This window comes from Halichondria panicea, chromosome 8 (assembly GCF_963675165.1).
Source record: "Halichondria panicea chromosome 8, odHalPani1.1, whole genome shotgun sequence".
Taxonomy (NCBI): Eukaryota; Metazoa; Porifera; class Demospongiae; order Suberitida; family Halichondriidae; genus Halichondria; species Halichondria panicea.
This window is the reverse complement of record NC_087384.1, coordinates 926,554-950,000: the sequence shown is the minus strand read 5'-3', so window position 1 is coordinate 950,000 and position 23,447 is coordinate 926,554. Positions and strand designations below refer to the sequence as shown.

Genomic DNA, 23,447 nt, shown 5'->3' with positions numbered 1-23,447 from the left:
CTGGTTCAAACCTGAGGCTCTTCGAGTTGAAACCAGTCTTCGTTTTGGAGCCCTTCCTGCTGGAGGTGGGTGGAGGCTTGATGGAGAAGTTTTTCCTCTTTTTCTTGTCAGGTGGCCCCGCTTTAGAAGACTTCTTTCGCTTGGACTTGTCTTTCTTCTTGAGCCACGGTTCTACAGTAAAACAGTAGAAGATTGAATAATTATGTTGATAGTGTGTGTGTGCAGGAAGTCCTGTAGCAGCCTTAAAAATGCACTAAGAGTGCCCTAATACAGTGCACATAGAAATGACTGAGGGGCAATATTAATATATCAACATTGCAGTACATAAGGAAATGAATGACAGGTCTCACCGCTCATGCCTCCTCCAAAGGGGTTGTAATCGTCAGCATCCTCTGACCTTGATTCCCCATCACTCTCGCTGGTGGAGGACCCACTATCCCCAGACGACCCCTCCCCATCATCACTGGAGCTCTCCACTGCACTGTCACTACCATGCCCACTACTATCCCCACTGTCTGATGATCCAGGGTCGTCCTCTTTGAACAACTGACCTCCTCGAGGCCGTGTGGTACGACGACGCTTTCGACAAGACCTGAGATTATAGACAAATAATTATTGTAACTATTTATATGTACTACCAACCAATACAATATTATATAAATTGGTTGATAGTACAAGTACATAAAATACATAATAACAAAGAATTATTATCAAAATTATAATAAATATTTTTATTATTTTTATATTATTTTTATAATTATTTTAGAGATAACTCTAAGGAAATAAACATGCAGTACTGATGTATGACACACACACACCTTGGTAGTGTGGGATCATCGTTGAAGATGGACCAGTCAATATCACTGATGGAGGTGGAGACAGGAGCGGGGAAGTGCCGTCTGATCAGAGTGTCCAGCACCCCTCTATGGGTTTAAAAAGAACGATTTAAAAAAATTGCTACTATTACAAGCTTTTGTTCAACTACAGTACATGTACAAAACAGTACTTTTTGTAGCTACAACATGTCCTAATTAAAATACATGTAGCTACACATAATTATACTAACTTGATGGTGGAGACGAATCCAGTGAGCTCTCCGTCCTCCTGCTCCAGCTGCTCCATTGTCCGAGCCTCCCCCGTCGACTGAAGACCAATCACAATACACTTGCCCTCAGCCAGACACTTCTTAGCGTGACTAATGGTCTCCGGGACTTTGGCCGCTATGCACATGTACTTGAAGAACCTCTGATGGGCTGCCCAGAACTGGCCCCACATTGTCTTGTTCTTCTTTTTGTCGTAGGCCATAAAGTCAGAAGCCTCCTGAAACAGGCGACGTGCCTCTATCCACTGTGTGGGGTGTGTGTGTGTGTGTGTGTGTGTGTGTGTGTGTGTGTGGGTGTGTGTGGGGTGGGGAGTGTGAGCAAACAGCAAGCTACTACTGTATACTTCAATACAATCATAAACAGTTAACAGATACAATGTACAAGAAGCTACACGTATACACATAGTAGATGTAAAGTGGATCACATGTATAATGAGATTGGATCTCTCACCAGTTCAACGGAGGCATTATAGGCCTCCACGAACACAGGGGCTAGCTCCACCTCTTGGATTGAGAACTTGACTCCTGAGAAGCTGAGCTGTCTGGCCATGTACATTCCTCTAAGCTTCATATCCATGGCAACCATCTCCATGGCACCAACACCCCTATAGCCAAACATACGATGACATCAACAATCACAAATGATGTCAACAATCAACTCCAAATACTTGTAACCACAAACACTGGCAACAAACTGACCTTCCCTCCACAGCCTTGATGAAATGCTGAAAGGTTGGGAACTGTGTACCCTTGCCCCATATCCCCAGTCGTGACATATAGGCCATGTTCTTGGGCTCAGAGGCACCAGTGGCACTGCAGTACACAATGCGAGCCTTGGGTAGCTTCTTCTGCAGCTCCAGTACAGTGAGCCCTGTCTTGCTGGGTTTGCCAGCTCCTGAGGGCACCAAGTTCTTAGCCTTGTGGCATTCGTCGAATACAATCTACAAACTGAGTCAAGGCACATCAACAACTAAAACTGTAAGCTAAACATTATAAGCACACACATTATAAGAACATCTAGTATGACAATTACAGAACACTGGACATATACAGGTAGGTAGGTGAAAGGATACGACTCCCTCGTAGTGAGGTCCCAGCCAGTGCAGCAGTTGGTTGAACCGTGTTCTGTACTTGCCCCCACTGGAGCTCTCCCCAATCAGCGAAGCATACGTGGCAAAGACAACTCCTTTACGCACTCGACCGTTTCTTTTGCCACTGATCTTTCCGTAGTGAAACTAGAGAAAACAGTTAGAACTAGAACGAACGACAGTGATAAGTAAAATTGTGTTACCTTGTTTAGAGAGTAAACTTCAATCTTTTTAGCACCCACATCCTTCAAATCTCTGCAAAAAAAAGGTAATAGTGAAAGAAAAACCATCCAAATCTAGAATCATCCGAGAGCCGAGGGGACCACCTTATGATATAAAAGGAAAAAATATGCCGAAACCCGGGATCGAACCAGGGACCTTTAGATCTTCAGTCTAACGCTCTCCCAACTGAGCTATTTCGGCTACATGTCAGGTATACGTACACGTCGGGTATCTGTAATAGTACGTACTCACCTAATGGCATCAAACTTCAAGTCATTTGAAACACTCAACCTAAAGAATACAATGATTATTGATCAACCATCATCGTCTCTCTACTCACCATACAGCCTTTTTCCTGCCTTCCAAATAGTTCTGAAAGATTATACCGCCAATGGTTCTCCCTTTACCAACTCCAGCACCATCACCTACAGACACAAAACATCATTATTAATATCAGACAGGTTACTAGAACTGAGAGTAGTGCACGTACCAACTAAGAAGCCTGCCCTACTACCATCAGTGAGAATGTTCATGTGCTGCTGGCACGCGTACACAATGGACTCCAGTTGTAGCGAGGACAGTTTGGTCTCGTCTATGGTCTGCTGGGGCAGCCTCAGGTCGAACCACACCTGAGGGGGTTCCACACTCGACAGGGAGCTGGAGGGAAGGAGACAGACATGTGTAAGGTTCCATAGTAGCACACTAGTACCCTCTCACCTTGACTCCACCACTGGGTCAGGATGAGTGTGGCCAATCTTCACTGGAATAGGAGAACAAACACATAACTATAGCTCTGATATACAGTGTACATTAATAGGTGCACAGGTTGACTCACGTTTTGTAGGTGCATAGTTGGTGTAAGTGTCTGCAGCTGCAAAAGCTTCGTCTTCTTCGTCAGATTCCTCCTCTGCTGGTGCCGGTACTGGGACCTCAGGGGACTGTGTGTGTGTGTGTGTGTGTGTGTGTGGGTGGGTGTGTGGGTGGGTGGGTATGGGTGTGTGTATGGGTGTGGGTGGGTGTGGGCGTATGAGACAGGATGGGTTTACCAATCTACAAGGGAAACCACTAATAAATTGTTGTGGGTAGCTGATCGTATAAACAAATGGAAACCACCAGGGAAATGTATGGAGGAGGAAAGCTTTGTGACAGTCACATAACTGGTCATTTGAAACCTATGAATATTGTTAACCTTTACTTCACTTTCAAGGAAGTACCATTCTACACACCATTTTACTAGTACACAACAAGAATGCTGAGTCAATACTGACAGTATAGTAACAGGTCAGCATAATTATGTACAGTGCTGCATCACTTTGCCAGCCAAAGTAAACATCCCCCACACGCATAAATTTGGTGAAAACTTGACCTTTATATAGCAAATACATGTATACTGTAATGCTGTGTACATTGAACATGCATATGCAACCAATGGGAAAATCAAAGCTCTCAATGCAGTAAATGGCTCAATGGTTCAATGCAGTAAAATAATGGCTTCAAAGCATCTGTTCACAAAGCTGATACTAACCTCGATAAAGATAAACACACACTATTCTGTTACAGCCACCCACTTCACTAATAATGTATTATACAATAAGAGGGTGTAACTGGGTACACGAGCTTACCTGAGGGTTTGGGTTCACCTTAAACTTCTGCACTGCGGCGGGAAGTGGTCTCCTTACTCCACGATTCTGTAACATCATGGCCGTTCTCTTGAAAGGAGTTAGACTAGGTCCATTCACTGAGGCAGCTGGGGCCGCTAGTTGAGTAGCCCTGACCACACCTACACCTCGTGCAGCAGCTGGAGACACTAGTTGAGTAGCCCTCACCACACCTCGTCCATTGTAACTCGGGTAGTGGTTGGGTGGGTATCGAGGGGGGAAGGAGTATTCGGCTCTAGAGGGTGCTGAGAAAGTGGGCGTTGTTGCTTGAAAATCGGTTCTTGTGATATCGTCTAAAAGTCTCGATAACTCATCATCTCTAAGTTGAGGAAAAGAGTTGTCTACTAGTGGTAACACTTGCTGTGAGGTATTGGGGTCAGAGGTGGTGTCCATGAAATCAAAATCAATGTCCTCTAAATTAAAGGTATTAGATGAGAATTCCATCGGTTCACTCTTCAGTTCAGTTTGAGCACCATTGTATGTGGCTTGAGATTGCTTTATACTCGAAGGATTGAGGTAGGTTGCACAGGCGAGTGACAGTGGATCTCTAGGTTGTACAGTAAGGTGTCCAGGTACACCGTTAGACGGTAGCGGTACTGTGGGCTCTTGTTTGATTGTGTGTGTGCTTGGTGCAGTAAAGTTGGCAAAGAAATCTTGGTCAAGTAGTGAGTTCAAATCAGTGGGGGGGGGTTGAAAGTTGTCAACCGAAGCTTGCTCCCGTAACACAGGAGTTTGTTCAACACCAGTCTGCTGTAGTGCCATTGACAGAATGTCAAACCTCCTTCCCTCAGCCATTGCTTACCAGTGGGTCACAGTTATAAACTACCAATGATTCTTGGGTAATAATTTTGACACATTCCACTCCTAAAAAACGTCCCTAAAGAAGACTCCTCAATGGGTACTTGAGGAGGTATTGGTTATACTTTCAGTAGGTAGTGACACAAAGCCTTTCCTTGCTCTACTATGAACTGTAACTAAGCAGAAATGCATGATCTGTGTATGTATGTACACCATGTGGAACTTTAATAGTACAAGAGGGGTCGCTAAACAATGACGTAATCTGATTTTGCATTTGCACACGTCACATGATCCTGAGTTGACCAAAATTTAATTGCTGAATTAGCACTGACCTCTTGTGAAAAGTGCAGTTTCAGCAAAATTACCTAGAGGGGCGTGACCCTTTACCAAAAGAAAATTAATGGCTTTTTATCACTAAAAGTGTGCTCCTGATTGTCATAAAGGATATTTACTCTACACTCGATCCAGAACTCTTCAGATGAATTCTAAAACAAAGCAGTCAAGATGTTGTCTCTCCGCAATCTATATATATATAGTCAGAAGTGTTTCAACCATCGGCGCGGCACATTCTAGCTACTCATGCAGCATTCAACTACCCATCCATCCATCAAGACCACCTCCCCACTCAAGTCAGGAGATAAACAGTTGAATAACTCATCAATACACCCCCCCGGACATAATCGATGCTGTGAAAAAGTTGCTCCTGTTTGTTGGTTACCCTCGTATAGCGGGCACAGCATCCTTGGCTCTATGATGGACGTCCACCCTCACATGATCATCACTCACAAGCTCTTCCTATTGGACGAATGGTGGAGCCGTCAAGAGACAGGGCCAAAATAATAAATAATACTCTCCAATTCACTGTATGAAAGTAGCCACATTGATGCTAGAGGAGGTTGGGGGAATACCCGCGCTCACACAAAGGGATATAATCTCAGTCTAACCTATCCGTGGCAGGGAGGATTCAACAGGAGCATCAGCGTTACGTTATAGATGATAAAAGTGGGAGCTATCTGTATATGAAATCACCCGATACATTTCTAGAGAAATTGAAAAGATCGTAGGACTAGCGATACGAGTGATTCATGTGGTTAGGAATCCGTTTGACATCATTGTCACGACAGCACTATATGAGAGTGGCAAGACAAAATATCCTGGATTAGGACGAGGATCAGAGAAGGTGTCGAACTATGCACACAATGTGAAGTCTCGGTTTATGAACATCAAAAATCAAAAATCAAACATCTGGTGCTAAAGTGTTGTATATTGTATTTAAGATTGCAGATGCAGTCAAAACATTTTTGGTCATGACAATGTGTTGGAGGTGCAATGAGCTGATACAAGTCCATGTCAACATGAGGCGTTTGTGTGGTTTCTTAGGGTTGAGCTGTTGGAAGGATTACCTAGACGTCTGTGTGAGCAAGATCCTCAGACAACTGTCTCTGAGCACACAGTATGTTGTGTGGGGGAGAGAGGAGATAGAAAAGATTTTCTTTATTTTCAGCAATATTCCAATATTCATTTGATGGTACATACATGAATACAATAACTATCATTGTTATCTAGAGTGTGTGGGTGCTCAAGAATGTTGTGAATTTTTTTCAAAACAGTCACATGCATGTTGCTCGTGTGTGAGCCTTGGCCAGCTATTATAGAAACAAGAGCTAGCTTCTGCTTGTGTTGTGTGCATCTTATCACTCTTTCAAGTAAGTGTACAGCTACAAATTCTGTATTTTGTTGGTAGCACTGTAAAAGCTAGCTAGCAAATGACTTCTTTTCTGCATGAATGCATCATCTGTATATAACTAATAACTATTGCTATACTCCAACCCCGGCCTCAAAAAACTATTGTTTCCCCCATGGCCCAGATATCCATGTCTGAACGTACCCGTTTGCTGGTATCTGGAACCAGGGACGTCAGCATGAACCCCTACCAACAGGTCATGCTCATGAGGAAACGCGCTGGGAGGGTGATCACTCACTACTGGGCAAAAACAGTGGCTGTATTTCGTGGACGAGAGTTCTTTGCAGAGTTCCTAGCTACCTTTGTGCTTGTAGTAAGTGTAGCATTTGCTGGTTGTTTATTGGATTGGTACTGCCCTTTGCAGTTCACTTGCAAATGGTAAAAATTGCTTGAGATAAGTGAACTACTAGTTTACATAGGATCGATCGACCTAGATAAGAGTAGTGAAAGTGGTTTACATAAAGTGGTTTACATAATTTAAAAGTGGTTTACATAAAGTGGTTTACTTCAGTTACACTATCTCAAATAGTTCTACATTTACACAAGTGAGCTGCAAAGGGCAGTAGAGTCAATAGCAAATCTATCGTCTATTCTTTGCACATTCAGCGCCTTTACTGTATGACATTTTTGTACATAGGGAGCCCCTAGGGGGCCATTATTGGAGAATAGATAAGAAGAGTGTTGAATACCGTATAGCGCGAAATTTTCGAGGGGCTTAATTTTCGCGGATTTCGTGGGTTAGAATTCTACACGAAAATTAAGTCCACAAAAAGTGTTCTTTAATTAGAATTACCTGCTATCATGCAAAGATTTAAAGGCGTGGCTTCCGGTAAGCAGCTATTCCGCGAACATTGTGCAACGAAATGGTTTTTAGAGGCCAATCCACGAAATATAAGTGCCTCGAAAATTTCGCGCTATACGGTAGTCTGTAAAAGCTTCTTCTTGTGGTCTGTGGCACTCACCTGTGTTTAAACATGTGGGGTTTCTAGGAAGTGATTAGCATCCATGCATTTCAGGAGTATCATATTTCAGTTGTATTCCGACTAAGTGTTCTTTACTGTCAGTGATGACTACAGAGCTAGAGTTGGTCAAATGCTGCACTGTCAGTTCACCACTCTTCCTCTTAGGTTTTGTGAGCCCGTACGAATTATGAGACAGCTTTTTTCAACTATTCTTTTCTGCTACTAATATCACTAACTACTTCTCTACCACTTGTGTTCAGTAACCACAATAATTTGTTGTAATTGGATAAAACATTTTAATTGATTTGTAGTAAATAATTCACTCTGTTACCGTAAGAGTATTGTAGACAGAAGAAGGAGACCGTGTTTCAAATAAGAAATCAAAGATATACCAGACCTAGCCAATTAGTGATGAATTGTGTATTCTGGCTTCCAGCCAGCTGGCTACTAATTCATCCTTCCACTCCTCCACTCCCTGCAGCTATTTGGCGATGGTGCTATTGCCCAGGCAGTGCTGAGTGGGTCAGCCGACCGTGGTGAAGTCATGACGATCAATGTAGGCTGGGCAGTGGGGGTCATGATGGGAGCTTATGTCTCCATAGGCATCACCGGGGGCCACATGAATCCAGCTGTAACCTTCGCTATGGCACTGCGAGGGAAACTAAGCTGGCTAAAAGTGAGTAGTGGTATTGTGAGAAAAAAATTTTTTTTCTTCGTTTGTGCATTTTGTTAATGATTTAGTGACTTGGTAACGTGCAGGTGATCCCATACTGGGTAGCCCAATATTTGGGTGCATTTGTGGCATCAGTTGTCCTCTACGGAACATACATAGGTAAGTGTCAATATTGTAGAGAGCAGGCAATAATTTGACGAATTGTTCTTTATTATCAGATGCATTGCATAATTTTACGGGAGCTGACAACCCGCACTGCAACGCTAGCGACACATTCACCCCTCTCTGTACTGGTCGTATCTGGGCCACGTATCCTCAGCCCTTCCTCAGTCTGGCCAACGGGTTCCTAGATCAGGTGAGGAGTGCCTAGATCAGGTGGTGTGGTGATCCTATAGTATATACACTCATGGGATACAGTGCATATAGTACATGCAGTACTTACAGCCCTAGTGCCTAGTTGGGAGGGTTGTCCAGTGCATGATGCCGAGGCAGGTCCCAAGGATAGCCTGTACATATAATTTCCATTGGACTCAGAGAATTAAGGGGAATAGTGTTAGCGTCACTGGACTTGAATGCTAGTTTGTGGCTACAATAAAGGCTTATGACACTCCACTATTCCCACGATATGTAAAGAATCACCCTAGGATGTGATCCAGCTGGAGATAATCCTATATCACAAAACCAAGCTATAATTAGTACATCTGCTCCTGCTGTAAGATGTACATTACAGCAAACATCGTAAACAACATCTCTATTGTGCTAACAGAAACACTGTTGGTATACTTTCACTTTGCACACACACACGCACACACACACACCCACACCCACACACACACACACGCACACACACACCCACACACACACACACACGCACATGCACACACACACACTTTATCAGGTGGTTGGTACATTTCTCCTTGTCCTGGGCATCTTCGCCATCTGTGACTCCTCTAACTCTGAGCCTCAGGGCGGCATGAAGCCACTGCTGATTGGGTTCCTCTTGTGGGGAGTGGGCGGATCCTTCATGTGGAACTCTGGCTATGCCGTCAACCCAGCGAGGGACTTTGCCCCTAGGGTATTCACGGCCATAGCAGGATGGGGTGCAGACGTGTTTGTGTGAGTTTAATCCCATTCATATATACCTCATGTTAGCTGCAGTTTAGTTAATTCTTGCGATAGGTATCCAAATTTGTTGTGCATACAGTGAAAGAGTGACAACAGTGTCTGTGTGTGCATGTACACACACCACGTTTGCTGGCATTCATTTTGAGCAGAATGTTGAATCGATAATTGTGCTCTCTCTAACTGTTTGTTACTAACTCTCCCTGCAGTTGCTCTAACTGTGGTTTGATTCGTCACTGGTGGTGGGTCCCTCTCGTTGCTCCGATGGTGGGTGGGGCTATAGCTGGCTGGGTCTACTGGTTCTTCATCGATGCTCACCACTCTTATCAGCGACCGGAGGATGAGGGGACGTACAGTAGCCTCAACGCTAACAGCCCACCACGACTGACAGAACAAAAGCACTCTCTCCACTGAACACAAACTAACTCTTGATCTAGATTATATTTTTGTACAGATATAATTATATAAAGTAGCTATTTATAATGTGTGTGTTCCATAGTTCTATATATACATGCATGTAGTTTTGTAAGGAAATTTTTTTCTTGATCCACTCAAATACATAATTTAAGAGGATGTACATGAACTGATCTCCTGTACTATGCAGTTACACTAGCAGCAACTTAGACCATCACTACTGAACAATTGAATGGTTGTATATACAGTTTTAGACATCGTACAATAGCTACATACTTCACAATGCTAAGCTAATGTGTCAGTGTCATCCGTCTCTTGCTGCCTTCTACCATATCTTTCTTTTTCCTTGAGCGCTGTAAGTCATACTTGGAGGCCGTCTTGATACCCTCTCTCACGAGTGGCCTCTTGGACAGCTCTTTACGAGTGTTCCTGTGGAGATAAAATTAATAATTAATTGCACAAGTTAAAACGGAGCATGGCCAATACTATCCTTAAAACCTTGTCTTATAAAATAATCATACGAACATAAAACTCAGCGCTACTACAAGTACAACAAGAAATAGGTACATGCTTGTGTGTAACTCTATGCAAGCTTTTACACAGACACAAGTTGAGTGGAAGTTTTATTCTACGGCAATCTTACTTTGAAGGTTTTCTTAGCTCCAGTATCCATGGCGGCACGTAATCCCCTGAGGCAGTCATAACATTGGCAATACTCCTCAAGTTGAGTGAGTCCGCTTCTGTGAAGAGTGTGATGGCACGCCCCTCACGTCCAGCACGCCCCGTACGACCTAGCAACCAATCAGATTAGAGTATGACACCTCACTGTATGCTCACCTATTCTGTGTATGTACGAGATAGCTGAGGGGGGGCAGTCGTAATTGACCACAATGTTGACCCCCTTGAAGTCGATCCCTCTACCCAGGAGGTCAGTGCAAATCAGCACCCAGATCTGCAAAGACAAGAATGAGCACATCATGACAAATACGTAATTATACCCTTCAAAATGCAATATTAAGTTGTGAAGATCACACAACAGCAGCGTGCGTTACATGCAGTGGAATAATCACCTTGATACAGTACATGTACTACACAATGTACATGTGTATTTTACTCTGGCCTCAAAGATTCAAAGACCTATCACTTTTTTATTAGAATTTCTGTCCTAAATATTTAAACATCAGATGCCAACCATAAGAAGCTTTCCGTTTGAGCTAGTAACGCGAGCAGTGGACACAATTCCTCCCACCCAAATGATACTACCATGCTATTACATGTAACTAGAAAGCGTGAAAAAACGTGTGTAGCCAATAGACATGATCGAGCAGACGACAAGCAGCGAGCTAAAGTTCAAGCAAAAAGAATGAAGGATCTACATCAACAATTCCTCCCTCACCTTGCCAGCACGGAAGGCCTTCACGACATTGTCTCTCTGAGCTTGAGTCCTCTCTGAGTGAATGACGTCCACGTTGAGACCGTCATAGATGAGCTCATGGAACAGATCCTTAGCCCGCTCCTTGCTCTGTACAAAGATGAGCATCGGAGGAGAAAAACCCTGTGACAGTGTGTGATGTGTGTGGGAGGGAGAGAAACTATGTGACAGTGTGTGATGTGTGTGGGAGGGACCCAGTGACAGTGTGTGATGTGTGGAGGGGGAGGGGTCATACAGTACACGTGGTACAAAGCTAATGACTGACACACTGATATACATGTATAGTACACGTTCATAGAGGATCCGCCCACCTTCTTAACGAGATCTCTGATGGCTAGCAACTTTCCACTCTCTTGTCCAACAAAAAGCAATTCTTGCTTCACTAGCTCAGCCGCCGAGTTCCTGCACAAGGTCAAAGGTCAACTCCGCCCACCCACCACACACACAACACTTACGGAATACCAATGATAACTCGAACAGGATTCTCAAAGTGAGCATAACTGAACTCCTCCACTCCCGAGGCTAGAGTAGCACTGAAGAGGGCGTGTCTTACATCCGGGTGATCACATGACGTGTAGATCTGGGTCACCTGATCTCTAAACCCAAAATCTCCGTCCTCAAATAATTTGTCCGCCTCATCCAACACCAACCACTCCACACTGCAGAGAGGATAAGTAAATTCCACTTTAAATTTTATTATTTACACTGCTAAAGGATGAAAAGTATGTACAGTATAGTTACCTGCTGAGGCTGATGGCTGGAGGGTGCTGAGTCAGCATCTGTACCAGTCTGTTGGGAGTGCTCACTAGAATATCTGCATGGGAGAGATTTGATCAGTTACATACGAATGGTCTACAAAACACATCAATTGCATGCTCCCAAACAGCCGCGTCCCCACACCCACTTTCTCCCCTTTTAATTGCTTGTGTAGGAGGCTAACTAAAGTTAGGTACCCTCAAAGTTAGCTAGTGAACAAGTTATAGGCACTCACCGAAACGTTGTGAAGATTGAGGACCGAAAGAGTTTGCGTTGGCTTTGGTGAGGACGTGAACTTTAAACCCTGAGCCCGCGCTGAGACGATTGAATTCTCTGAATGTCTGCTGAGCCAACTCTCGCGTGGGGGAGATCACCAGTGCTCTAAACCCTGACCTCTGTGGGGTCTGGAGGCAACAAAAAAGAGAGAATGAAGAAATACACATACATACACAGGCTGAGATTTTAAGACAGTATGCTATTATACCTTGAGGTGTGCTAGTATAGGTGCAATGAATGCAGCCGTCTTCCCGGAGCCAGTGGGGGCACACGCTACGAGCTCTCTGCCCTGCAAAGCAATATGTGTTAAGAGTCATTATAACATTATACTAGTGCATACGTTGAGCATTAGGGGAATTCCCTGCATCTGTATGGGAGTGGGTGTGGCATATCCCACAGCAGCAATGTTCCTTATCAGGTAGGAGGGGAGGGGCAGTTGTTGGAAGGAGGCCACTGGGTCCGGAACATCAGGGCCACTAATGTAGATACGGTGAGAGTTGCGGAATGCATTTGCCTGCGTGTGTGTGGAGGGGGGTATCAAATAGGTACTGCTATGCCCCCCTGAGGGGGTACAACGCATAAATGTCTATAATTATATATACCTCTTGTCTCCTGAGCAGCTCTTTAGTTTCTCTGTCCAATTTCTTCTTTTTCTTCTTTCTCTTGTTTTTCGTAGTGCCGTCGCCCAGTTTAACACCTGCCAGGAGCTCCACACCCACACCACCCTCACGAGAGTCACACACCTCATCATCGGAGTCGTCCTCACAAGCATCACTGCCCTCACAACTCCCACCACCCTCACAAGTATCGGACTCTACTGTTTCGCTCACTTTGCGCCTCCTCTTCCTACCAGTGTGAGCCGCTACTGATGAGACACTGCTACTAGCAGCAACTCGATCACCAAAGAAGTCTAGTGCATCTGCAACCGATTCACCATCCAACAAAACTGGCTGTGTCTGGCCCGGGAAAGTACGAGTGAAACATTAAACACATGGATGGGTAACGGCTAAGGTTTGGCTAAGGTTTGGCTAAGGTATTAAAGTCTATATAGATTATAGGTATATCTTGGAGCATTCCTTGGATGGCTATATTAAATGGCTAATGTTTGGCTAAGGCTAATGTACTAGCTATAAAGTGCACTGTCTTGCTGTGAGGGATTTGACTACTATTATTAAAAGTATAAGAGTCACTAGTGTACAAACTTGACATTTCTCACTTTTGTCCGCTCCAGGTAGTTTGATTTCTTGAATTTAGCTCCACTGGAGAGCTTCCTGAATAGTTGGTAAGTGTCCACCATCTCCTAGCCACTCTGCTGATCTCCAGCTAGCTGCTAGCTCTCCTAGAATGTCCACGTGGTTTTCTAAAGAGAGGGGTGGGGCTGATTTTCCTACAGAAATTGCCCAAATTAGTCCCCGCCCTCGAGGAAACCGCATGTTAATTAATTAGGAATATTTGGGGTGGGGCTGCTGCTTGAACCTTGTAACCCTTTCTTCCAAGCAGCATGGCATCCACACAGTACAGGTACAGAGCAAATAACCCACGTTGAAGATGGCCACGAAGCGAGTCAAGCTCAGAATTCATCCTAAAACCTTCTGTGGTAAGTAATATACAGTACAGCCATCATGTACACACACACACACACAAAGATGTGTGGTGGTTGCTGAGACGTATTTCCCTTTAACTCACAGAGGAGGATCTGATAGTGAACATTGACGCTCTGAAGCTACAGCTGGCAGTCGGAGATGTCATTGAACTAGCGCCCTGTACAGAGAACGGACAGACGCCACAGTAAGGAACAATCACAATAATTTATAGCATTTTGGGGCATTTGTAATAATGCTAGGCCATTTTTATTGATAATATAATTATTACAAACTGTACAAGAGGTACTACTTACAGTGGAAGCCTTTATAACATAATAATATAGCATTTATAACAGACTTCATGTTTGGGAGAATGAAGTGGCCCTTATACTGAGGTGGTCTTTGTTGTGGGGTTGTTTGGTACACAAACTGTTCATTTGAGTTCCAGCTGGCTGGCCGTTAATCACGGTTGGCCATTAAGAGGGGCTTCACTGTACACACATTACGTTCTCGTTGCCCCACCCACCCCCTCCACAGGTCTGGGCCGTTCCTACAGATAGAGACAGTGCCGCAGGAGCTCCAGTCCAAGGGAGGTCCTCTCAGTATTAGCCGGGAGATTGCGGGGGCGTTTAGCCTAGAGGGTGTGAGGGAAGTGCGTGTGAAACGTGTGGAGAGGGAGGAGGTGGGGCTAGACCTCGTGGAGCTGCGGATTAAGGTGCGTTAGGGATTAAATTTAAGAGGTAATTTTAGGGGTTAATTATAAAGATTTGTAGATTGATTATGATTAAAAGAAAATGGGGCGGAAAATGCTAATTATGCATGTATTGTACCCTCTCACAGGACCAATGTCTGACGCGTAGTGACATGTGGAGGTTCACCAGTTCATTGGTAAGGGACCACCCCCTCTTATTACAGCAAGCCTTTATGGCCACACCCCCTCCCAGGCGGACAAGTTTGTGCATACTGGCAAGAAACTGGACTATGCCGGAGTCCGCGTGACAGTCTCTAGATTATGGTCCCAACAAGGGGCAGTAGTGTTGTCCGGAGCTGTCCTCAGTCGAACAAGGGTGAGCTAGGGGTTAAGTGTTAATTCAGTTAGGCAGGGGTTAAACTGATTGTTTTGTTCTTTGTTGCCCAGGTTGTTTTCCGCTCTGCCTCGGTGCAGTTGGTCCTCTACATACAGATTAGCGCTGAAATGTGGCATTTTGATCCATCAGGTATAAATAGCACATACCCACCATAGTGCCACGCCCACAATGCCACGCCCACCTATGCAGGGGATCTGTACTTTGACAAGGCTGTGGGGGGTTTCCTGAAGGAATTGTTCCAGCACTGGCAGGATGAGGGATGCAATCACGAGGTAACTTTGCTGTTCTTTTGGAGGGCATTCTACGACAAGAGTACAATGGGTGAGTACACTCAGTCATGTGACACTGTTCGTATATCATGTGATTGCCTTGTGACCTCTAGAGGGACTGTCAGAGGATGTGAAGAGTTCAGTGCAGAGGGACAAGAGAGGAAGGAACTATGAGGACTTTTACAAGTGAGTTCACAATCAGGAAATCACGATGTTGCAAGGTTGCCTGTGTAAGCTTTGTACTGTTAATTTTGTTCTGCTTGTCCAGTGTGTATCCTCCATTGTACATGTAGCTGTACTTCGTTACATTGCTGGCAATTTTTGTAACGCTTTGTAATACTGTATAGCGGGTGTATTTCGAGGATATAAATGTTCGTGGTTTTCGCGGTTTAAGTATATACTGCGAACATTTATATCCACGAATTTAATATCACATGCATGCATGCTGCAGAAAGGCTGCTATTCCGCGAAAATTAAATCCGCGAAACCTTTCTAACGTCATTCCGCGAAAGTTTATACCCTCAAAATATACCCGCTGTATGGTATGCATTGTAGATCTGCTTATCATGTTGGCGTTTATTGTGCTACTGTTGGCTAACGTCTATTCTACTACATACACAGTAACTGTACCATCATTACTGCATCTAGCTGTGGCTCGTGTTCTCCTGCAGGGTGATAGCTGGTGGGGAGAGCTTTGCTGACTGGAGCTCTAAACTAGTTGATATTAAGAGAACATTCACTCATCTCAAGACCTCACTAGTCAAGGAGAGGGGGGAAGGTGGGTGTGGCTAGCTGTTATGTATGCAGTACTGAACTTTGCACTCTAGGGATGGAACTATCTAGTGCTGCCGAGGGCAACGTGCTGGAGGCTATCAATCTGGCATTGAACTGTGAGTCAAGAGAAGGATAATTGTATTTGTGTATTGGTAAATTAATTTTCTGCTCTTTGTATTCCTGGAGGTTTTGTTGAGGGGGTAGGGGCAGTAGTAGTCTCTGTCTAGGAGGCTTTAGGGGGTAGGGGCAGTAGTAGTCTCTGTCTAGGAGGCTTTAATGGGGAGAGGGTGGCCATTTGGAAGTTTGTGTCTTACCTTGTCTTCCCTCTTGTAGTGTTCCAGAAGCATTATATGGATTGTAGCTTCTCTATGACTGGACATCAGGTCATCATAGTCACAGCTGGAGCTGGTATATTCGAGGTAAGCACTCCTCTACACCCACACACACCCCACACTCACACACCACACACACACACACACACACACCACTCACACCCACACTCACACAGGTTGACCATGAGTTGACTCGACTGACCAACGAGAGGATCATTAGTGGGGGCGTGGCTACGGACCTCGTCTGTCTCACTGACCAACCCCTCCACGCTGTACCCCTCCTTAAGGTGAACTTTGACCCCTTATACATATATACTGTACATGTACGATTTTCAATTTTCGATGTTTTTTCAGTTTCAAGATGGGCAGGATAATTCGGACTACTATCACATTCCATACTGGATCAACTACTCATTCTATAGCCCCTCCCATTCCAGGAACTGGTTCCGGTTTCAGCCACGCCTCCAACTATCGGATCACTTGGTCAACGCCCACCTCAGCCGCGGCCAACGAAGGTACAAGGGGAGCAAGCTGTACAACCCCTTCATTGGTGAGTGGGCGGGTGCGATCTATTTATACGTACGTTTTCTGGAATATTGTAGAAATACTAAACCTTTCATACAGTTACCAGAAGTTCTGATGACTCGAGATCAAAGGCTTTAGAGGATAGACTTTTGAATAGGGTGGATTGTGATGAGTACGATGCGTCCGTCTTCTCCTTAACCCCTAACCAAGGGGTTAAACCACAAATGTCAAGTACAGGACGACCAGTATTGGCCAAGACCCAGCGCTCTCGTTACCATAGCACCGGAGAGTCAGCCCCTCGGCAATCACCACCACCAATCAGAAGAGATCTCAACGAGTGAGTAGACATGAACTCTGACCCCCCTTACAGTGTGTACCAATACCGCGGCCCCCCTTTTTTAATTTTTATTACTGCCTATATAATAGTAGAATCGTAGCACACGTACATGATTTCCTTTAATGGAGTCATCTTTGCCAGTTACGTATGTGTGTTTGTTGTATGGACTGACACATCACTTTTTCTTTGGTAGTCCATTTGATGACTCAGAGCCATTAAGTCAAAGCCCTGGAGCCAGGAGCATTGGGAGCGTGCAAATAGTGAGTTGCTGCTATATAACTTTATGTGCGTGTGCTCATTTTCAACTGCTATCATAATAGTAGTTTTATGAGAAAAGATCGAGCTACAGAATTTGTTAATCTGTCAACTCATTCACTCCACAGGCAAAGGAGAATCCAATCAACACCTCGTTCGATGCCACCTCTTTAAGAAGTAAGATGTCTATAATCTATACAATGTACACATAACAATATATCATGTAATTCCTACCACAGGAATTCCTCCCACAGGTCGTTTTATGACAGAAGAGCCGATAGACTCGTCTGTTAAAAGTGGGCGTGGCTTCCTTGTTGGCAGTGCCGAGTCTCTCCATCACTTGAAGCCATCGGATATTCCCACACGGAGGAACAGATCTCTCATTAACCCCTTCAATCCCAAATTACAGCACACGGACTTGACTGCGCATCACAGACGTTGGTCACATGTATTCCCTCGAGACAAGGCGGGGGTGGCGTTTCAAGTGCATCATGTGATCAAGGAGGAGTCACAAGACATGTCACATGACTTGCATCGCTCGAGCAGCCGAGAATCAGCAGCCTCGCTAAAATCACAACCACACTTTGAGAACCAAAGCCTCGCCTCTAGTTCTGGACTGATGATGAGCAAAGCCACGGATTCTATTCACTTGCAAGAGGACCATTACTCTGACCCGAAACAGAGTCCCATTCTAAGGGGGCGTGGCAAGGGAGATTCCCCAGCGTTGAGTGTGCGTGGTAGGGGGGATTCCCCACAGTTTAGTGTGCGTGGTAAGGGAAATTCCCCACAGTTGAGCATACGAGGAATCAACACAACCTCCTCTAAACTTCCGAGCGAGAATTTTGCGTCGGCACGGCGACAGGGGGCGGATTGGCGCTCACTGACAGAGCCGGCTTGTCTGCCAGTGACTACAGATTATTTTCCAGGACAGAAAAAGTTGGCCAACGAGTTTTACGAGTATCACACCACGATGGTTGCCAGTACGTATAGTTACCGGGGGGAGGAGTCATCCGGAGAGAAGAGGTGAGGGAGAGTGTGTGTGGGTACAGGTTTGAGTTCAGGGCCGGCATTATACTCAGTAGAATATATTTTGTGTATACGAATGATTGATTTGTGAAACCTTTGTTTCCTCCCCAGTACTCCTGCCTGGATCACAGACCATCAAGATGTGAGCACGTTTCAAGTGTTCTCTGAAATGATCTCCCAGAGAATATCTCAGGTCAGCACAACACACAGTCAGTACATGTGCTGCATGTGTCTAGAGGAGTCACAGTGATCTCCTCCACTACCAAATGGTTGTGTGTTACATTACAATATAATTATAATTTCGATTTGATTGTCCGTAAAACGATTAAAAATATGTTGTAGCTTTATTCCGTGTCTCTAGCCTACAAATGTAGCTACTCAGTATAATTACACGTGTATAGTACATGTACTATTGACATGCGCAAGGTACATTGTATATTTTCAAACTAGGCTATCTACATGTAATTTATTTTGCACACTGCCTGTACTTACACATGTAGGGCTTCCAGCTTGTGTTTGAGCCTCACGGTCGTCAGAAGGGGGGTGGTCAGGAAACCATCTTCTCTGTCCACAAAGCGCTGACTCAGCTCCACGAGGAGGTAGCCAACCGTAAGAAGAGAGGTCGACTGGGAGATGTCACCGTGAGGCTGAGTCTGGGCAGAGTGTTCCAACTCATGAAGCTCAACTACCCAGACCTGGTCGTGTGGACCTACAAACCAAAGTAAGTCTTGCAGTGCATGTGTTGTACAGTGATGTACCCAACAAAATAGCGGCTCTTTTCTATCAATTCTACACACACATTTATTACCTCTTTTATAGCCTGACATGTAGTAAACTAGACCTAAGAGGTGGTTATTTTTGTCTTACCAGTGTGGTCACGTATAGAAGTACATGTGTATTGTACCTTGTTCCTTTCTCCTGCAGGTTATGTATTTTCTGTCTACTTAGCTATAGGTGTGCAGTCAGAGTGTACTTGTGTGTTCAATTATACTCACTGCTTTCAGGTCACGAGAGGTCACTCTCCCAATCTCCTATACGTACCAGGTATCCACGGCAACAGGGTCAAAGTTCATGACACAGCAAGCGGAGTTCTGTCACACTCACACAGAAGACTACAACTGGAACTATCTCGATCAACACATCTGTGGCTACCCAGACTTTGAGGAGCTTGGAGAGGTAACAAAGGAGAAGATATAGTTTTAGTCATTTCATTATAATTGTACGTCCAGCTTTTGTTTAATATAATTATCCCATCTGATACAGTATTTTGGCTGTGACTTTTCCAGCAAAAGTTTTTACATACTGGGATATAAAGCACTGACTCCACCTCACACACACACACACACACACACACACACACACACACACACACACACACACACAGTCACAGAAGTACTGGCGGTGTCGCTATCTCCTCCTCCCCTCCGGGACCACCGCCCACTCACACGAGGGTGTGGAACACTGGGCATCCCTCATCGCCAACTTTGTTCGTTTCATTGAGTTCCTTAATCACATCAAGAGAGGGGACAAACCGGGAAGCAGACAGTCCAGTCTGGGGGTGGGAGGCCTGGTAAGAATGGTCTATTGTGTAATTACTGGAGCAATGCCTAATAGAAGCTACTTTAGTACAGTACACGCTATAAATTATACGTGTTGTCATAATATGTTCGCAAGGCATCAGTAATTTTCTGACTAATGACACGGTACTGCTACATTTTCTGGCACTCCAGTTTTTACTCAGATGACGACAGTATTTTATTGTTTGTTTTTACAATACACAATATATTTTCGTTCCTCTGTGCATGTACATATACTCTTGCAGAAGCGTCAGGTGTCCCTGCCTGCCTCGATTGCCTCTGGCGATATGTCCACCTCTAGTAGAGTCTCCACACCATTTGAGCCGCAGTCCAACCCCCACTCTCCGCTGCCACGCTCGGGTAATCGTCTCTCTGAGATACAAGAGGAGAAACAACCGCAATCACCACGCCCTGACAGACAGAGAGCACCTGACAATGGGCTGAAATTCTCCGAGTTTCTTAGCAACCGGCCCACCTCCCCTTATCTCGCTTCATCACAGCCAAAATCAGAATCAAGAAAAGGAGGGATTAATTCATCCAGTTCAATGTTGAGCGTTAAATCGGACACCAATCGAAAACATCGACGAACTAGCTCACATGATGCAGATCTACAGAGATTTAAGGAAATCGATCCAAAATTAAAAATGAGAGGAAGTCCCCAACTGCTACGGAAGACACAAGGCGGTCAGGCGTGGAAACAAGAGCCGAGTGGATCAAAAACTACCAGTCCATCGCATTCTAAGAATGAACGTAAAGTGACAAAAAAATCTAACGATGGGGGCATGCCCATTGAGGTGACTCCGCCCACTCCGTCAGAGGATAGTGTCTACAGTATAGCGAGTGAGAGGTCTACTGGTACATCACTGGAGTCCTTCTATCAGATCCCCCTCCTCAACTCCTCCTCTCCTGTGCAGCTGATAGCAACGGCCATGGCAAGCTCTGAGTGAGTCTATGGGATGGTGGCCATTAGAGGAAGTGTTTCCTGCCCAATTAATTGTTGGCGTAACTAACTTCCCTGTTATAATTATTTGTATCCCATAATATCGAATGTGTTTGTGTAAGTGTGTATTACCATATTTACACGTGTGTATAAATAAGCACTAGTGTATACACTGTATGCTTGCAAGGGTCTACGTGTAGTAACCTATCCTCACACACACTCACACACACACACACACGCCCACTCACTCCACTCTAGAGATGGAATCGACTTCCTTAGTAATCTACCAGGGCTCAAGAGCTGTTGTTTCGTTGCCATGGAAGCTGTCTCCTGGGTATTTGAAAAAATATCTGGAGTGCAGAGCAGAGGAGAGGCAGTCAAACTACTCCAGGTGACACTACACTAGTGAACACTACAGCCTTACATGCTGCAAAAAAGCTGCTATTTCGTGAAAATTAAATCCGCAAAAACCTTTCTAGTGGTCTTTCCGCGAAAGTTTACACCCGCTATACGGTATTTGCTTGCCTTATAACTGCATAGTTTCATGACAACACTGCCCCACTCCCTATACAGTGCATGGTTCAGGAGGATCTGGTGATCCATGCCTCAGGGGATCTCCACATCCCCTTCATAGATGGCTACTTCCTCTACCAGCTGCCTCTGAGGGATAGTCAGGAACCACCCCCCACTGACCCACACAAGGACAAGGACAATGTCGATAAATCCTTTGTGTTTGTTGAGCCAATGGATTATGAGAAGTTCACCAAGCGATGGTTTGAGGTCAGAGTTCACCACCCCCTGGCCAGCACAGACGAATCAACACTGCTAACGGTAGGGGCCTCCCCCTCATCCATGACGTCCTTTCCTGCCTCCCTTCAGCGGAGTGGTGCCGCCCCCTACTACATGCACTTTGAGGGAAAGGAACACGGAGAAAGTAAGTTGAAAAAATAAATGCCTAAAATTAAAAATAAGTGTTATTAAAATGATACTGGGTATTCTAAATATCTAGTTCCTTCGTCAATGCTCAATCGGTTTGTGGAGATGAACCCTGACCCCCAGACTCGCAGCGATCGTCCCGAGTGGTGCTACGTTCGTTATGACCACGCCTACCGACCACAGTGTGCCTTCCAGCTGGAGTTCCAGTGGATGGTGGCCACCATGAACCTACTCAACCAACTGGTGAGCTGCCTCTCAGGAATTTATACTCTGTAATTTAATTATTCATTAGTAATTTCTATAATCAGGTCGTTAATTGTGTTTAAAATTGTCCAAATTTTTGTCAGGGCCCTAATTTGTCATTTTTTGGCCTTGGACCATGGGCTATAATCCATGGTATTGGGCCGAAATTGGCAAATTCTTTTATTTCCCAAATATGAACATTAATGACACCATTTTAAAAGTCTTTTTCTAAGCTTTTAGAAAATCAGAAAATCGTTGGAATTGGATCCACGGAATTCAAGATATGGCAGCTGAAAGAGTCCCCGAACCATTTTTCGTATTTACTCCATGATTATAACCTGTAATACATGTACTGCCATGCTCTGATGTATGGCATGCCTCTAACACTTGCAGATTCAGAACTGGGTGAGCAAGGCCACTAGGTGTGGTTTCAGTCTAGTACCTGCTCCCATGGTCCCCTCCCTTACTGCCACCTCACATCCGTTCAGTCAGCAACAGTTCATACCATTGCGGCTACCCCCCACCTTCCCGTACTGGTCATGTGACACCACACCACTCTATAAACTGTTCAACTCGCTACTAACAAAGTAAGACAAATCACTTTTATATTACTTCTCAAAGCCATTAAATTGACTAACTCTTCTCCTGTTAACTGTATGTTGTGTTGTAAAGTGCTATGTACATGTACAAGCCATAATCCCCTCATATACACACCCATACACACACACACACACCACCCACACACACACAGGTTCTCGTTTCTCCTCGACCCGGCCACCCTCCCTCAATCTTCAGACGTCCTCTTCTCACACTACAGTTCAGGAGAATTCACTTCACGTCTCTTCATCCACACGAGTGGCGTGGCCTTCGTGCAGCCGTTCTGCGACCTGGACGAATCCGAGAGGGCAACAATGTCACATGACAAACAGAAGACGGCGGCAGTGGACATCAAGGGGGGTCTACGAGAAACCCTGAGGCAGCTCTCTGTTCCTATCGGTAGTAGCACTCCTGTGGGCGGCTCTCCTAACGATGGACTATATATACCCCCCATAGATGGGGTCAAAGGTCAGAGTAGGTGTGGCTTCTACTGGTATCGGAACTACTTGTTACTACGTCAGAATGCGACATCACAAGAGAACCACGGCAAAATGCTAAGGCAGCTGACGGAATTCTGCACTGATGTGGATGGTGGACTCACTGAACTTTGTAATTTGATGGACTATGACACGCTATGATTATAGGATAAGATAGGATCATAGGGACTGATTTTTATGCCATTATATCAAATTTCATAGTACTTACAAATTTACCATTC

The 23,447-nt window shown here is 44.8% G+C and overlaps 4 protein-coding genes and 1 non-coding gene across 5 annotated transcripts in view; 2 read left to right on the top strand and 3 right to left on the bottom strand.

The window, feature by feature from the left end:
• The window catches only part of LOC135339621 (protein strawberry notch homolog 1-like), an 8,684-nt gene extending 3,572 nt beyond the window's left edge, over positions 1-5,112 (bottom strand). Inside the window, exons 1-14 of the mRNA XM_064535773.1 lie at positions 4,035-5,112; positions 3,248-3,350; positions 3,130-3,172; positions 2,903-3,069; positions 2,753-2,837; positions 2,665-2,703; positions 2,394-2,445; positions 2,176-2,337; positions 1,802-2,043; positions 1,554-1,707; positions 1,067-1,347; positions 819-923; positions 351-592; positions 1-171 (exon numbers count right to left, since the gene is read on the bottom strand). Coding sequence (XP_064391843.1) covers positions 1-171; positions 351-592; positions 819-923; positions 1,067-1,347; positions 1,554-1,707; positions 1,802-2,043; positions 2,176-2,337; positions 2,394-2,445; positions 2,665-2,703; positions 2,753-2,837; positions 2,903-3,069; positions 3,130-3,172; positions 3,248-3,350; positions 4,035-4,865 — 2,677 coding nt within the window. The 5' untranslated portion in view covers positions 4,866-5,112. The remainder of the gene's footprint in view (positions 172-350; positions 593-818; positions 924-1,066; positions 1,348-1,553; positions 1,708-1,801; positions 2,044-2,175; positions 2,338-2,393; positions 2,446-2,664; positions 2,704-2,752; positions 2,838-2,902; positions 3,070-3,129; positions 3,173-3,247; positions 3,351-4,034) is intronic.
• Positions 2,541-2,613, bottom strand: Trnaf-gaa (transfer RNA phenylalanine (anticodon GAA)). The gene has a single exon. It is a non-coding gene; the product is annotated as a tRNA-Phe (tRNA).
• Positions 5,113-6,413: 1,301 nt separating the features above from the next.
• Positions 6,414-9,915, top strand: LOC135339620 (aquaporin-9-like). The gene is made up of 7 exons (XM_064535772.1): positions 6,414-6,574; positions 6,737-6,925; positions 8,056-8,250; positions 8,334-8,406; positions 8,466-8,602; positions 9,146-9,363; positions 9,579-9,915. The coding sequence occupies exons 2-7, from the start codon at positions 6,743-6,745 to the stop codon at positions 9,781-9,783; spliced, it is 1,011 nt and encodes a 336-aa protein (XP_064391842.1). The 5' UTR covers positions 6,414-6,574; positions 6,737-6,742; the 3' UTR covers positions 9,784-9,915.
• Positions 9,916-9,995: 80 nt separating this feature from the next.
• On the bottom strand, positions 9,996-13,625 carry LOC135339619 (probable ATP-dependent RNA helicase DDX52). Its single transcript, XM_064535771.1, has 12 exons — positions 13,464-13,625; positions 12,850-13,203; positions 12,588-12,761; positions 12,456-12,536; positions 12,207-12,375; positions 11,957-12,029; positions 11,671-11,874; positions 11,527-11,617; positions 11,180-11,338; positions 10,621-10,735; positions 10,427-10,574; positions 9,996-10,212 (listed from the first exon to the last, which is right to left on the bottom strand). The coding sequence occupies exons 1-12, from the start codon at positions 13,542-13,544 to the stop codon at positions 10,074-10,076; spliced, it is 1,788 nt and encodes a 595-aa protein (XP_064391841.1). The 5' UTR covers positions 13,545-13,625; the 3' UTR covers positions 9,996-10,073.
• An 87-nt stretch (positions 13,626-13,712) lies between these two features.
• On the top strand, positions 13,713-23,447 carry LOC135339609 (GATOR1 complex protein DEPDC5-like). Its single transcript, XM_064535757.1, has 27 exons — positions 13,713-13,844; positions 13,936-14,035; positions 14,368-14,545; positions 14,671-14,718; positions 14,775-14,897; positions 14,969-15,047; positions 15,108-15,239; positions 15,301-15,373; positions 15,859-15,965; positions 16,015-16,077; positions 16,295-16,380; positions 16,470-16,580; positions 16,648-16,843; positions 16,918-17,155; positions 17,349-17,415; positions 17,539-17,587; positions 17,650-18,433; positions 18,548-18,629; positions 18,937-19,157; positions 19,441-19,612; positions 19,821-20,006; positions 20,259-20,956; positions 21,212-21,344; positions 21,527-21,887; positions 21,963-22,132; positions 22,526-22,719; positions 22,884-23,447. The coding sequence occupies exons 1-27, from the start codon at positions 13,796-13,798 to the stop codon at positions 23,365-23,367; spliced, it is 5,184 nt and encodes a 1,727-aa protein (XP_064391827.1). The 5' UTR covers positions 13,713-13,795; the 3' UTR covers positions 23,368-23,447.